Source organism: Centropristis striata, chromosome 18 (assembly GCF_030273125.1).
Source record: "Centropristis striata isolate RG_2023a ecotype Rhode Island chromosome 18, C.striata_1.0, whole genome shotgun sequence".
In the NCBI taxonomy this organism is placed as follows: domain Eukaryota; kingdom Metazoa; phylum Chordata; class Actinopteri; order Perciformes; family Serranidae; genus Centropristis; species Centropristis striata.
In genome coordinates, this window is record NC_081534.1 from 23,775,032 (window position 1) to 23,789,961 (window position 14,930).

At 37.2% G+C, this 14,930-nt stretch overlaps 1 protein-coding gene across 19 annotated transcripts in view; it reads right to left on the reverse strand.

Moving 5' to 3' along the window:
* Positions 1 to 14,930, reverse strand: part of ptprk (protein tyrosine phosphatase receptor type K) — a 135,799-nt gene that overhangs the window by 9,533 nt on the left and 111,336 nt on the right. For 3 of the 19 annotated variants that reach the window (XM_059357108.1, XM_059357109.1, XM_059357105.1), the window contains exons 22-32: positions 12,353 to 12,382; positions 8,672 to 8,832; positions 7,639 to 7,674; positions 5,302 to 5,313; positions 4,838 to 5,025; positions 3,919 to 4,018; positions 3,539 to 3,684; positions 1,680 to 1,697; positions 961 to 997; positions 752 to 849; positions 209 to 325 (exon numbers count right to left, since the gene is read on the reverse strand). In XM_059357108.1, the coding sequence (XP_059213091.1) occupies positions 209 to 325; positions 752 to 849; positions 961 to 997; positions 1,680 to 1,697; positions 3,539 to 3,684; positions 3,919 to 4,018; positions 4,838 to 5,025; positions 5,302 to 5,313; positions 7,639 to 7,674; positions 8,672 to 8,832; positions 12,353 to 12,382 (943 nt within the window). Of the gene's footprint in view, positions 1 to 208; positions 326 to 751; positions 850 to 960; positions 998 to 1,679; positions 1,698 to 3,538; positions 3,685 to 3,918; positions 4,019 to 4,835; positions 5,026 to 5,301; positions 5,314 to 7,638; positions 7,675 to 8,671; positions 8,833 to 12,352; positions 12,383 to 14,930 lie in introns of all 19 variants that reach the window. The other 16 variants (XM_059357114.1, XM_059357112.1, XM_059357117.1 and 13 more) reach the window with 13 other exon arrangements.

The following is a 14,930-nucleotide window of genomic DNA, read 5'->3' on the forward strand; positions in this document are numbered from 1 at the left end:
TTTCATGTTATGTTCAACCAGTTAATTCACACAGAGCTCTGTGATTTCACTCAGCAGAGACAACACAACCTTAACTAGTCAATTTGCACATTTTTAGGGGCATGCATTTCAAATTCAAGTATTCTGTAATACTGTTTATGATGCTGAACACAAAATAAATGCAAATCAACACAGAGACATTGTGCAAAGCTAAAATATCATCACTCACCCTCTCCAGTGTAAATGTGCGAACCACATATTCAGCAAGAGGTTCGACCTCCACAAACGTCACCTTGAAGTCTCCGTACACCTCGGCATCATCTGGCCAATACTTATAGCACTTAACCTGTTAAAGATAATATTTAAGATTTTATCAAATACAGTAAAAAGATTATAATAAAACGTGTCCTGCAGAACAATACCATCTTACATTCAGTAATAGAAAATATATATATTATAACGCCCTAAACATGGCAGATGGACTGACATTTTGGTTCAAATAGGGCAAATTAAAGTGAAATTAACACGATCAAACCCTAAAGTACTTGCAGAATATCTTTCGTGCATGCAGGCTAAAGCTACTTCAAAATGATTCATATTCATGATTTCTGATGTGTTATCCAGCTGTCAAAGGGCATGCATAATCTTTGCAAGGGAAAACGCATATAATTATGCAATTACTTAACAACTACACTATGAGCGCCAGGAATAAATGTCTCGCACAGTCAAACTGCACAACAGAATAAAAAAGAGACAAAAAAGAGCAACTTACCCTTCCAACCTCGACCAGATTGGTGACCATCACAATGCAGGCTGATTGTTCCTGCCACACCATCCTCCAGAAGTCATACACTGTCTCATGAACAGGACCTACACACAGATACACAAATACATATATGCAGTACTTTATATGATGACTATGTGCAAAGAAAAAGGTCTTATTTGTAAAACCCTGCATTCAGAACAGTTGCAGAATCTTACCTTGAGTAGCAATGTAGTGACTCGGTCTCTGGTAGCCCTGAAAACAAAAAGCCATAAAAGAAATACTCAATAGCCATAAAAAAATTGTGCATTCTTTGCTTTGTAAAAAAGGTTAAAAAAAAAATCTATAATCACAGTAAGAGACATAACTGTCAAAACTAATCTGTCAGCCTGTTCTCACCTGTGGCGGTAGAAAACATTATGGAAATTGCAAAGTTAACGTAAATTATTTGACAATATACTGAATGTAATTGTCATTTTTGGGCTACAGTGATTTGCACTGCATATTATTTGTATTCAAGAAATAGAAAGGTCTGTCCTCTCATCAAGGTGATGGGACTCAGGGGAAGTTTTACTCTGAATTCTCCGACCTGACATTTCTGCATTATCAAAACAAAGCTGCAGGATTAAGCCCAGCCAGAATCAGTCAAAATGCCTGCTGCCTTTATATCAACTGACAGGTGCAAAAAAAAAAAAAAGAAGCTTTGAGAGCCATCTATTGGGATTTCCTGACAAAAAAAGCTACTACACAGCAAATTTACAGCACATAGTGGGATGTAAGGAAGACTGGTGGAAGGGCAGGATGGGGTGAAAGTGCAGCGGAGGCCCCAGCAACTGAAAATGTACGAACACCGATGCATGTAATGACCAGTGTATGAGTGGACGTACAGGTGTAAAGGTCCAGGGGCGTGAATGAAAGAATCCACAGTGATACTTACATCCCTGTACAGCCAAATCTACAGCCCAAGCCACAGGCAGAAAGAACGAGTGGAAGAAAGAAAGAAAGAAAGAAAGAAAGAAAGCACAACAATGTCAGTGAGTGTCAATCAGAAAAAGAAAAGTTGCATTGACATAATGGGAGTTTGAACAGGACATGCAGAAAAAAACATAAAACTTAGAATAAGACTGGATAGAAAGGACACTTCCTGATGCAAAGAACTCAATCCAGATTGCACGACAGCTAAAAATAGTCGTGATAAGCTGGATACACTAGAGAGTGTCCACTCTATCCATACCAATTCTAGCTTAATGTGGGTGGTAACATGCATGTAATAGATTTAATGGTTGATAATCATGATATTAAAGAAGAGCATGCTATAAGCAGTATTAGCATTTTCTAAAAAAAAAAAAAAAAAAGTACAATGTGAGAGACTAGCATGCGATGATTGTTGTCAGCAGAGTGGAGAGGTGGAGATGGACAAATGGATGGATGGATGTATTTAGATGAAGTGACAGGTGAGTGGACAGACAAACAACAGATGAAATGCATGAATGATGAGATGGATGGACCATTTAAAGGATGAATGAACCTTCAGGCTAAATGCAGAGACTTTAAGTAAATACTTTTTATACTCTTTCTTGTCAAGAGTTTAATGGGAAGATTGATAACACTCTCCTGCAGCACCCTGTAACTTTCTTTTCTTGGTTTGTTTGTCTGCAATTTATAGAAAAACTGGCTGTGCTCTCTGAATGCCCTTTAAGTTTTATGTTTACGTCTCTGTGTTGTCTATTTAGTTGTTATCTATCGCTGATTCTATAAGACATGTCAGACTATTTCATATACATAGCTTAAAAATGATTGTTGCACCAATTGTGGTGTCCATAAACTTTTTATTTATTGACAGTTCTTTCAATTGTCTGAGTTTTGCCTCTTTTCTGGTAAATTCTTGTCAGGCTATAGTGGGGAAGTTGGTTGTATTGCTAATTGATATTAAGCTGTATAACTGAAGGCTGCAACTAACAATTATTTTCTTTATCAATTAATCTGCTGATAATTTTCTCAATGAGTTGTTTGGTTTATAAAATATCAGAATAGTGAAAAATGATCACCTCATTTTCTTTAAATGTTTGGTTTTTAAAGTCCAAAAATCTGCCATTTTTGCATGGAAAATGACTTTAATAGTTGTTGGTGATTATTTGTGTGTTAGTCCACCGTTGGTTTGAACATAAGGGCTCTTTTAAATTATTGTCATAAGTGTGCAATAAAAACAGCTAGCCAGGCTTTGTCCATGAGTTACAAAATCTTTCTTTTCTAGCAGCACATCCAAAGTTTACTAATCAAAAGGCTGTATTTCATTTGTTAAATATATATAAAAATAAAGGTGTAAAAATGATAAGTTGTGGATTCATAAGGTGTTTTGTACCAGGGTATTTTGTAGCCCGGAGTAAAGGGTTTCCCGTCGTCATACTTTGAGTCAAACTATGTAATTTAGAGACTCAAGTTGCAAAGAAATAACATTTTTCATTCTTTTGGTTGTTCTATTTCTGTAAAACTGTGTCCAACTAAAACCAAATGATAACTAAAAAGCTCCTGTTTAATTTATCATTACTCTATCTATCTACACTACTTACTTTAACACTAAACAGTCATTTAAATGGGCTGTATCAGGATACAATGATAAGCTCAGGATGGATGCACACATGAACACATGGAAAGAGACAGGAGAAAGACAGCAGAACTGACACCTGAGAAAGACACATGTACTGTATGCATGATGTGTTTTCGGAGTGGCTGGATGCGTAAAATGGCACGATGGATGACTAGTAGACGCAATAAAGGTATAGAGGCCTGACATACGAGCGAGGGAGTGTGGTTTCGTTGGTTTCGTTGGGAGCCAATAGTAGCATTCGATGCGTTTCCACTTACATCGATGTAGTTGGCGTTGATGTAGTCGGAGGAGGGGTCGTCTTCTATGGGCTGGAGAATAACCCTTGAGTGGTCATCTAGAGAAAGAAACAAGAGGACAGTGTTGGAGAGAGCAAACAGGAGGAGATGAAAACAAAGACAGGAAACAAAAAGAAAGAGAATATTTGTTTTAGGGCATTTTAGAGCAAAAAGCGAACATATTGTTTGTATTTTTTCTCTGTCTCTGACCCCCTCTTTTCCCCTTTCTTCCTTCATTAAAGCAGGTTGTTACTTCAGGTGTGAACATACAGAAATAAAACCTGTTTGCTTACATGCTATAATGTTTCCATAGCGGTTCTTGGTCCGGTTCTGCTCCTTCTTGGCCACGTCCCAGGAGGCCGACTGGCCCTCAAAGAAACTCTGTATCACCAACAACACGCAAAACAATTCAAAAGAAAATTACACTTCGTGGATCCTAAACACTGTCATCCCTACTGGATAACTCCGAGCTGAAAAGTACTTTAATGACTTTATTTCAACTGGCGCGTGAACTGTGATATAATGCTTATTAGATACATAAAAAGTGGAAATAAAATAAAGTTTGTAGCTCTTTGACTGTTAAGTCGATAAAGCAGAAAATGCTCTCAAATTAAGAGGCAATCCAAGCCTAATAGTCACTTTATCTTTTAAATGTAGAGCCAAAGCACAGACTAAAGCACTATTGATTTTCTTTATAAGCTTTTTGTTGTTCTCTACATTTAAAATGTGGTTATAATACATTTTAGATATCTTACTGTATTGCACTGTCAAGTCCTCCGATACAGAATCAGAAATATTCTTCTCTGAATTACACTAAAATGAATACTTTACCTGCAAAATAACCATTTGTATTTTAATTGCTGACCTTGTGTTACCTCAAAGAAAATTTAGTTTTTTTGCATGCATCCATGGTGAAAGGAGACACTTCCTCAGGCGTTTGTTCATGTTTTTTTATGTTAAATCTAGACCTGAAAAGTAACTAAAGCTATATAGTGTATATAGTGGAGAAAAAAGTACAATATTTGCCGTAGTAGTGATGTAGAAGTGTAAAGTTACATAAAATGTAAATACTCAAATAAAGTACACATAACCCATAGTACAGTACTTCCACCACTGCTACTAGTAACACATTTGGCACTTTTGCTACTGAACCAACTTACTAATACTACTATTAATGCATAATCACAAAAGTACTGTTTATAATAATCTTACTTCATACTCCTCCTTGAAGCCGTAGCTGTCAGATGTTTTCATGAGGTTGATGTGCTGCAGGAGGTCGGCTACTCTGATGGCAGGGTGCAGCTGTCCCGTCTGATACGGAGACTCGGTTCCTTCACAGTGATAGCGGGGAACATCCAGGAGTCTGCTGTTCTCCGCTGCAGAGCCGCTGTGGTTCTCATCTACAAGGAGAGAAATTACTGGTCAGTTCAATCGCAGATTAACCACAATTTCCATTGCATTTATTAGTGCAAAATCAAATTTATCCAGTTTCCTATAAGGCTTGAGTGATGAAAAGTGTAGTAAAAGGATGTTTGTAAATTAAAGCAGGTTTGATAAAATCATGTGCATTCACTGAATACTGGTTTGAAAATAGCATATTACTGTAACTTATGTAAACTTTTTTGTTCTCCTGCATTTTTTTCTCAAACCATTTTGCTTCCTGTGTTGATACTCACCTGTGATTGGAACTACATGTCAAAGCAGCAGAAAAAGAGCAGAGTAAAAAGGGTTTAGTCAGACAGCAGGATAAGAGGATCTGTTAGTAAGACTGTAAAGGTTACTTTAACAACTTTGATCATTCTACAAGCACGTCAAAGGTTTATATATAATGGATGAATCCAAAATAATAGAAGATGATGTCAAATAACAATGGAACACGACCCAAATACACTGTGTGCATTCTTCCACTTTGCTAAAACAACATCTATAGCAATATTAAAGACACTAAAGCAGGTCAGATTAACTTAAAACGAGCCTTAATGTCCACTGCAATGCCCTCTAGTGGTATACAAACCATAGATTCAAACATATATTTCACTCTACTATTCCAAGCTTTGTGCACCTTTTTTTAAAGATTTTCCTTTTCACTCAAGTGTTTTCCTAAATATATTTGTACAGTAAGATTGTTTGCGTGCATGCTATATGTATAAAAGCATTGATATCTCTGTGTATTTGCTCATTTTTGCCATTTTGTTTACATATAAATCACTATTGACTGCTTTTGTGTAATTTGATGCTATACAAATAAATTCAACTGAACCTTCTGTAGGTGGTTTTCTTCAATATTTACAAACTTCACCACATTAATATATTTCAGCATCTGGAGTTGTATGATATATCTGTTATATGCGGAATAAAACAACACATTTAAACCACAGATGAGTAATCATCTGATATGTTGTGCAAAGAGGCTGCAGGTTTAATTTAGCATGATATAATTGTCTTTTAAAAGCTTGCACACTGACAAAGTACAGGTAATTATGGGGTCAAATTGTTGCAGAACTTCCAGGTGAGCGTTCCTGTGCAGCGTGTGTGTGGGATAATGTGAGCTGGCAGTCGAATGCACAGACTGACAGTTTGTATAATGGAGTAGCTTGGGGTTGCAGAACAACCAACTGATTTCATCTTCGCTACTGTTTATTAACTGACACTGTTTATTTCATCCAACCGATTGCTTTCCTCTGCTCTGAGGACATGTTAGCTCATTACTGATTGTTAAAGGTTTGCCGAGCCCCTCGTCAGGCCAATTAACAGTAAACTTGACCCGACACTGCCTCTTAAATCGCTCCTTCCTGCTACTTCTTCCCACTCTGTGATGTGATTGGCCAAGACAGATTGTAACTGCGGCCTTCACTCCAAATTAGAGGCTACGGATCAGTTAATTAACACAGTTTGGTGGCGCCGTGGTTTGCGAAGCCCTTAAGGGTATGTTAGAACTTCACATCATGCTGCAGTGTCAACACCAGACTAAACTAAAAGATACACACATTGCAGTACAACGCCGGGGCTGGAGGAACATCCAACTTGGCAAGAAAACGACACGATTCAGAGTGGGGCATCGGCAACAAAACAAGCCGAGGGAATATCACAGATGGTAGATACTCGAGCAGACTTCGAGATCCAGTGCAGAGAAAACGTTCTGCCAAACACACACACACAGGCCTGTAGGCACTAAGTTATTCACTGTCACTTGATGTCACAGATTTAATGTGCAGTCGTTTTGCGGTGGCAATGTGACAAATTGTCTTCCTCCTTTTAAGCATCAGTTTCTGTCATTTTTGGGACAGGAAATGGCATGCCTTAAAAGAACTCCAAACTGTGGAAATAATGAGGTCTCTAAGGGAGAATGATGGTAATTACTGTGAATATCAATAACTCTCAGTAGGAAACAGAAACCGTGGCTGGGATCGGGAGTGATTGAACCTGGGGAAAACACAGTACGACAGATGAAGTGCTTGGCTGATGGAGTTTTTTTAGTACCGGCCATGTTTTACACAGAGAGTTGGCACTAGGTGGCAAAAAAAGAGATAAGAGATGAACACGCAGTTTTGCCATCCTCATATATTCTGAATCACTTCACTTCCTTAGATTGACTTTGAACAAAATCCAGTCATCTATTTTGTATTTTTTGTTGTGTTTCTTTTTAATTGTGTTCATTTCTGTTCGCTGCTTGCAGATTACATGCGTCCCCATCTGTGGTAATATTAGAAAAGTTTGTTCTTAAATGTAGATTAGAGACAAAACTATGGTACTGAAATGTCAATCAAGCCAAACTGTTCACCCACAAAAACATAAAGTACTTAACAGAGGTCAAAGTGCTTAACACAGGATGCAGGATGTGATGGGAGCTGTGACCATGTCTGACATTTAAACCGGGTATTTGGAGACAAAATTGGGAGCTACATAATGACGCACAATGACGTACAACCACGGGGGCTTTAGGATGGAGATGGGTGATGACTAAAGGGAGCTGGTGGTGAATGTGACATGTCCAACCATGCCAGAAGTCTCACCTAGCACGGCAGTTGGAACCAGAGGATCGTTGGGCACTGTGGGAGGAGACACGGTGAGGAAAATGTTCTAAAATTAATTTCACGTACATGAGGATTTAAAAGTGAGCAGTGAACATCAGGAAAATCCAAAGAGGAGCTGTGCTTTTGTACACATTCTCCAGTCATGATTTAAAGAAAAAAATCATCCGCAAAATGGCGATTTGTACATCAACTGCTCATTTTGAGTTCATAAAGAAAACTGGTATGATAATAATACTTCCAAAAAGTGTCTCTCTTTTACTTTAATTCATCAAGGATTTACTCACAATTTTGGACGAAAAATGACATTTTCTTATAGAATTAAAGGTATTAGAGGATAAGTAATTTATATACAAATGGGCATTTTTGGGTGAAGCATACTTTTAAACATCTATTGTGACATTTTTGCTCAACATGGTCTGGAAAAATCATGAATTATTCAACTTGAGATTGTAACGATTTATCAGCAGTTCTTCCATCACACATTATATACAAACACGTAAACTTCACACACTCTTCTCCACTGTCATCGGTCTTCGTTTCCAAATGTTAAAACTATTCTTGAGTTGTTATTCCAACAGCTGAAATGATTAGGCGAACATGACATTGATTGGCAACTATTTTGATCGTTGAATAATCGTGTCAATCATCACCAAACATAACCTAGTTTCTGGTTCTACAATGCGAAGATTTGTTGCTTTTCTCATTAGAAATGATGAGAAGATTCAACAATCATAAAGATACTTCTACTTGTTTCCATATTTTTTTTAACTACTGTGATGAAAACTGAGCTCCAGAACTGTAACCTGGCTGTTAGTAAGAATGACTTTGCATTTGCAAAATTCAAGTCTAATCAGTGAAGATAGAAAGGAAGAGAGGAAAGATGTGAATATGTAGATTTGTTAGAGTAAAACACTGAATATTAGATTCCAAGTGCACTTATTGGCTGTTTTGTTTTGAAGATGATCAAGAATAATACTTGTAATAGTAGCATGAGTCTTGTTTATGAACCTACATCTGTTGTTGTAGTTGTGAGAGTCCATGAACGTCACAGCCATGGGATCTTCTCCGTGCAGAGTGCTCTGGTCAGCATAGCTGCGATCCATGGCGTTCACCATGTGAGTCATTTCCTGCCGCGTCGTTCCGATGGCATCTTTACGTTTTTTAGCCAGTTTCCTGTCGGGGGGCAGAGACAAACACAGTCAGGCATCTTAGAAACAGAGCAAAGAAACAAAAGCCAGCCTGCAGACCACTGCCTTGTCAGGAAATGTCTATAATTTTAAAGAATAGTATGATTTTTTTTTCATGAAGTAGGTAGAATCACTTTTTTCTTTTCACAATAAAAGCATGGCCATGGGCTGCAGGCTGCTGGTTCAAGATGCAGAGTTTAGACCCAACAAGGAAGAGGAGAAAAGAAGAAAAGGAAGAAAGAGGAATAGAAGAGGAGCCAACAGGCAAGGGAGGTAGAGGAAAGGCTTGTTTGTAAATGGCAGCATGTAACAGGCTCAGCTAAAGGAGCAGAGGGCGTCTAAAACAGACCAGGGAACATGACCTAAAGCCTACAAGTAGCAAAGGGAAAACCTGTTATCAACCTCAGTACCATAGATGAGCTGTCAGATGAAAGCCATTTAAATTAAACTGATTTTTGTAGTTTTATGAGCTTTCTGCATTATCAGACGATAGGATTTTAATGAAGTGAAACAAAAAGAAAAAACACAAAAGAGAAAAATGACAGAAATATTGAATATTTGGTTTTCATCCGACAGCAAAGATAAAGGAAAAATCCCATTAAAACAACAGTAAGGGGGGTGATTTATTATCTAGAGAAGCTCAGGGAAAACCATTAACCAACCAAAGAATCACCATGTGAGTATCAGGACTCGAGGTCACATCTTAAACAGTCAGTCCAGAATGATGAGAGAACGGTACACTGTCTTTCTATAGATTTGATTTTTAATTCTAATCTGGTATTTTTCATCACAGGCTGTTTGTCATATTATGGAATTAAACACTTTTTTCTTGTAAGGAACACAAACTGTTCTTTATCATGCCTGGTGAAGAAAAATGACTGCTTAAAATCAAAACATCAAGGTATCACATTCAGGTTTAACTCTCTCTTAGTGTGTGCCATACATAAAAATCCCAGGAAAAATAACTGCAGAGGGCTTAATACTTCGAGCATGACAAGCATGCAGGAACATTTTGTACCCAGAGCCATAAATGTACATCAGTTAGGACAACATCTGTACAGCAGAGCAAACATCTATTATGTTTTTTTACTTGACCTGCTGCTTTAAATGCGTTAGTTCCTCACTTGTGTAGCAGTTTGAGCTCCGACAAAGGTGTGAAAAAAAATGTTTTAATGAGGAAATAAATGTTTGATTGTTGCATGACTGATGTAACAATGTACGGCTCTGATTTCTTCCCAGTAAACAGACAGAAAGCATGCTTTTTTGTTGTATATTTTACCTCTTTACCCCCAAAATACACCAACTCCACCTCTACGACCACACACACTCAAACACACACACACACGCACACACTCAGGAACATTGATTTAACGGCTGACCAGGTGCAGCTGTTCATGTGGGTGTTTGTGTATTATTGGTTGTCGAACAGAAAACATGAAAATTGAAAAGAAGGCGATGCATGTATTATAAACCACCATATGCTGTGTATAGCACCATAAATATATATAAATGGTATATAAGGAGAAGAGAAGTGGAAACAGAGAGACGGAGAGGGAGGCAGCTGTGACCAGAAGTTGAGTTAATCTCTATTTGACTTTATTATAGTTTTATTTATTTCCAAGGTCTGAATCGTAAAATTAAATTGTGAATTGGACTTAAGAATAAAAGGTGTTCCTATAATAGCTACTGAATGTGCCTGACCATTAAAATGGAAAATTTATGCCAAGAAGACAACCCGCAAATCTCTTAATAATGAATAACAACCCAAAAAAGACAACCCTGCAAAAAGCTAATCTTTGTAAGAAAAATAGGCCCGGAGATTAACTCATAAATGTGGAAAAGGGTCAAAGAGGTTGAGCACAATAATAGAAACTGTAACTTAAATGTTGTTCCTAAATCTATTTGAAAAGATGCTAAATTGTCTTTTAACAATCTCATTTTCTGTCCATCTTATCAAATCAAATTGCCTCTCTCTCCATAGCTATTATCACATTGGGTTGACGTCATTTCACGGGACTTTTAAAGCTATAATGTGTCATTTTGTTAATTAAAATGTCTAAAAACGACTAGACATGTTATATATTATGTTGAGTTGATACTTATATTCACACACCAGAGTAATCTGTAATTTTAAGGTTATTGAAGGTAACAGTCTGTTTCATTTGGTCACACTTTAATGGCATCAAATCCCCTTTGAGCATGAATCAGCGTTGTGGTTTAAATTGGCATTTTTTCCACTTTTAAGCCACATTTTTAAGCTACACTTTTTAGATCTCTAAAGCTTTTATCTATATATTTTGCAGAATGAACGTTAATAGTCATCTGATGTCAGAGTTATCAGAGTAACAAGCTGAGCGAATGTTATGCTGCTCTCCACCAAACAGCATAGAAAAAACATTGATTTTTAAAATGAAAGTACTTTATTTGGTATTTTTACTGGTATTAATCAGCTGGTTTCTTTGTTTTGGACAAGAGGTGACCTCTGCTGATAATTCAGCTTGCGGTAAAAAAACCTCCCAAAGGATGAACACTGAGGAATTACTAACTCGGAGAAGCTGACTGTAGGTGCTACAGGAGGCAGCTGGACCATACGGAAACATTGTCATGTCACATTTTTTGACTGGTGAATTCAGACACTAGGTAATGATAAATAAATATATTTGTCTATATTTGTTCAAAAGTTTGTCTTTGTCACTGCTAAATTGTGCACCAAATACTCTTCTTAAAGAGAGTGCAGTTCAGGGATCCATTTTGGTCACAGCCAATGCGCAGCAATAAGAGACAGAGAAGAGAAGTAAAGAGTACCCACAACACGAGAAAACCCACCAAAGGACAACCAAAAATCAGAGCTGTGTGCTCCACGCAGGAAGCTGAACCGGAGAGGAGACACTGAGCATGTGCAGCAGAGATACCATGATACCTGTGACTTGATGGGCGGATGGATGATCACATGACTACATGCACACAAAGAGCTACAAGTCACAAGTGCAGCATTCTTTTTTCAAATAACACGCTCAGGCCTGTGTCGTCCCACTTTGGCCTGCTTTGATCTGGTTTACGGCCCACTTTGGCCTTCATAAGCCTGCTTCAGAGCAACTTTGGAGCATGTAGAGGACACCAGGGCTGAGGTCAATTCACTGTCAGTTAAGTCCCGTTAAAAGTGAATTTGCCATTTATTTATGTTTTGTTATTTTTTATAGATGAAACAATCAACATTCTCTTACTTAAAATACATTTTTAATGTTGAAGCATTTAAAAATATTTATATAAATGGTTAAAAAAAAGAGGAAAATCCCGACCTGACTGACATGAAAGTGAACTGACCCCCACCCTGGCAAGGCGTCAATGAGGATGGCTTTGGCTGGTTGGTCAAGAGCTGGAAATGTGTTTTGACTTGAAAAAAGTATACTGCATCTTTAAAAATAACAACAACTAGCCACTAAATAATTCGCCCAATAAGATAACAGCAGCCGGGTGAGCTGATTGTTCATTGGTTGTTTACTTACAGGTAATAAGAGTATGAATAGTAGGTCCTCCTGGGGTTGTGAGCCAATCAGAAAGCAAAGAATGAGACACAAGGGTCATGAATATGCAAATTAGGACAATACTGTCCTGTCCCAACCAGCAACAACAGAAACAGAAGAAAACACCTTTTGATTGCTACAACTTGAGGGTCATGCAAGGGTTGTTATCATAACTAAGGGCCTAATGTCTTTAGTTTTTGGCTAAATAAAGACTAAAAAACAAGCCAAGAGTCTAATGAAACTATTTCTAAAATAACAACAAACTGATAAACTATAAACATGCAGTCTTTCTCTTCTTTACTTCTGAATGTGTTGAACTTTTCATGCAATATTTTTTTATTTACTGTAACCGGAAGTCCTTGATCAGATAATTTTTTTTTCTTCTATTTCTTAGCCCTAATCAGCCAATCACCTTCACTTACTCCTATGGAAAGTAAACAACTGAGACAGAGACTATCTGATCTGTAACACCACGCAGCTCGCTTCCTGTAAAGCAAGCATGATGTCATTGCGATGTCATCATGTCCCACCATTTTAAAGATGCAGTATTGTTCAAAGTTGTAAAGGTTCAATGACAATGAAGATTGATCTCCCCAGAAACCTTTTTATGGAAAACGACTATAAATGCTGTCAACATAACTTCATGAGGGTGATTGGTAACACATCAATCTAAAAAAAAAAGTCACATATGATGTCATAGTTCAGAAAAAACCCCACATTATAGCCTAAACAAAGTTTTAAGGACTCACTTTAAGTAGCTCAAAGGCAATTTTCTGTCCCATGCAGGGATATGCAAATATGTTTTCTCAACCAGAAACTCCTGTCATGAGTTGATCAATGAGAGTTGCAGCACAGGCTCATATGTTCTCATAAATCAACCAAAAATGTAACTAAAAGGAATTAATGTAAAAACACAAGGTATTAAACTTGAAACACACTTAAAGGAAAGAAAAAGAAAACTTTGTGAATTTATGATTAAATATTTGAGGATAAAAGTTGTTTTTTTTAGTATGCATCCAAGGTGAATGAAGCATAGAGACATTTAGAAAAATCTTCATGAATTTAAGTAAATGGAAGTTGATTTTAATAACAGAAATTATATCAGAACATCTGTTTACAAGGTCTCACACAAACCATTCAAGTCTTATGCTCACTACTTCCAAATTACATTTTTTAAAACCAAAATCTCACTACGTACTGCAAAGCTTGGCTGCTGCATCTTGTTGGCTCACTTTTTGCGGTTTATTATAAGCTATGAGGAGACTACCTTTTTCATGGACTTTCTTTTTCTAATCATTGTTTAAATGTTCTTGCAGCAGCGGCCAGTAGTCGGCCTAGAAAAGTGATTGATGATAAAAAAAATACTCTAATTTAAAATGTTTTTTTAAAAATGTCTTTTCTTTCGTGAATATAGCAAAGAATTAACACTGTAAGCAGACTACTTGATTGGATATGTAATTATTATATAGGATAGGATAGGATATAGGAATGGGAAAGGAAGTTTGTTAAGTTTGCTGTTTTATGCTCTAAAAGGCAGATAATACTTTTCTTACAGTCACTTTAAGCTCTTATCCACTTATCCAGTTGACATCTCTGAAAGCAGCTTTTACATCGGTTTGTAAGTAGACGTGCCCTCTGCTGGATGAACTGTGTAACGACACAATTCATCATTACCTTAGCATCCTTTTTCTGCAATGTACTCACACGTACTCATACTAACACAGGGTGAATAACTGATTTACAAATGGATTTTTTTGGGTTGAAGTATTCCTTTAAATATAATACTTGAAAATATTCTGTAACATTAATTTTCAGTTGTTACGGCTGGTGATATATAGCTCAGCCTGTCAGAAACACACTTTTACATTTTAACAAGATGTTTTAGTTAAGAGGAGGGCTGCTATGCCGTGCCAGTACTTGAACATTTAGTGATCTAATGCTAACATTTATTTAAATCTCCGATACCTCAAACGCATGAACGCAGCTTGAACTGGTTAGGGTTCAAAACAACAACAGACACTCAATTCTCTGCAGCTGTGGATTCAATTACAGTGTATCAAACGACAATAACCTCCCACAAATCTATCAGTTTGGACCGATTTTCTGTAATCAAAAGGCCTAAAATCCTCAGAGGGACAGGTAATGTGCAAACTGTGGATCAAACACTGACAAGCGTTTGGATGATGATGAATATATTTCAAACACTGTTGGGTATTACTAAATATTAGCAGCTTCTGCAATAAATAGAATATTCCTACCCTCCACTTTGAGCTCAGGTCCTCTGGATATCATTTACAATTACACTTTGACACTAAAACGTCTGCCGGATCACATGAATTCATTAAGAGCATTAGAGTGGAAATATGGAGGTCGGGGGCTGCAGGAGCAAAGTTCTCGGGTGACGAGAGTTCATCACTGACTGTAATTTAATGCCACTAATTGTTTTTGATTTGCTGAGAGTGATCATGATTGGTTGCAATTGAGAGACTGTTTTCCTGGTTGCTCTCAAAAGCCTCTGGCAAGATGCAACACTTCAGCGTACAAGTTGATGATAATTAAC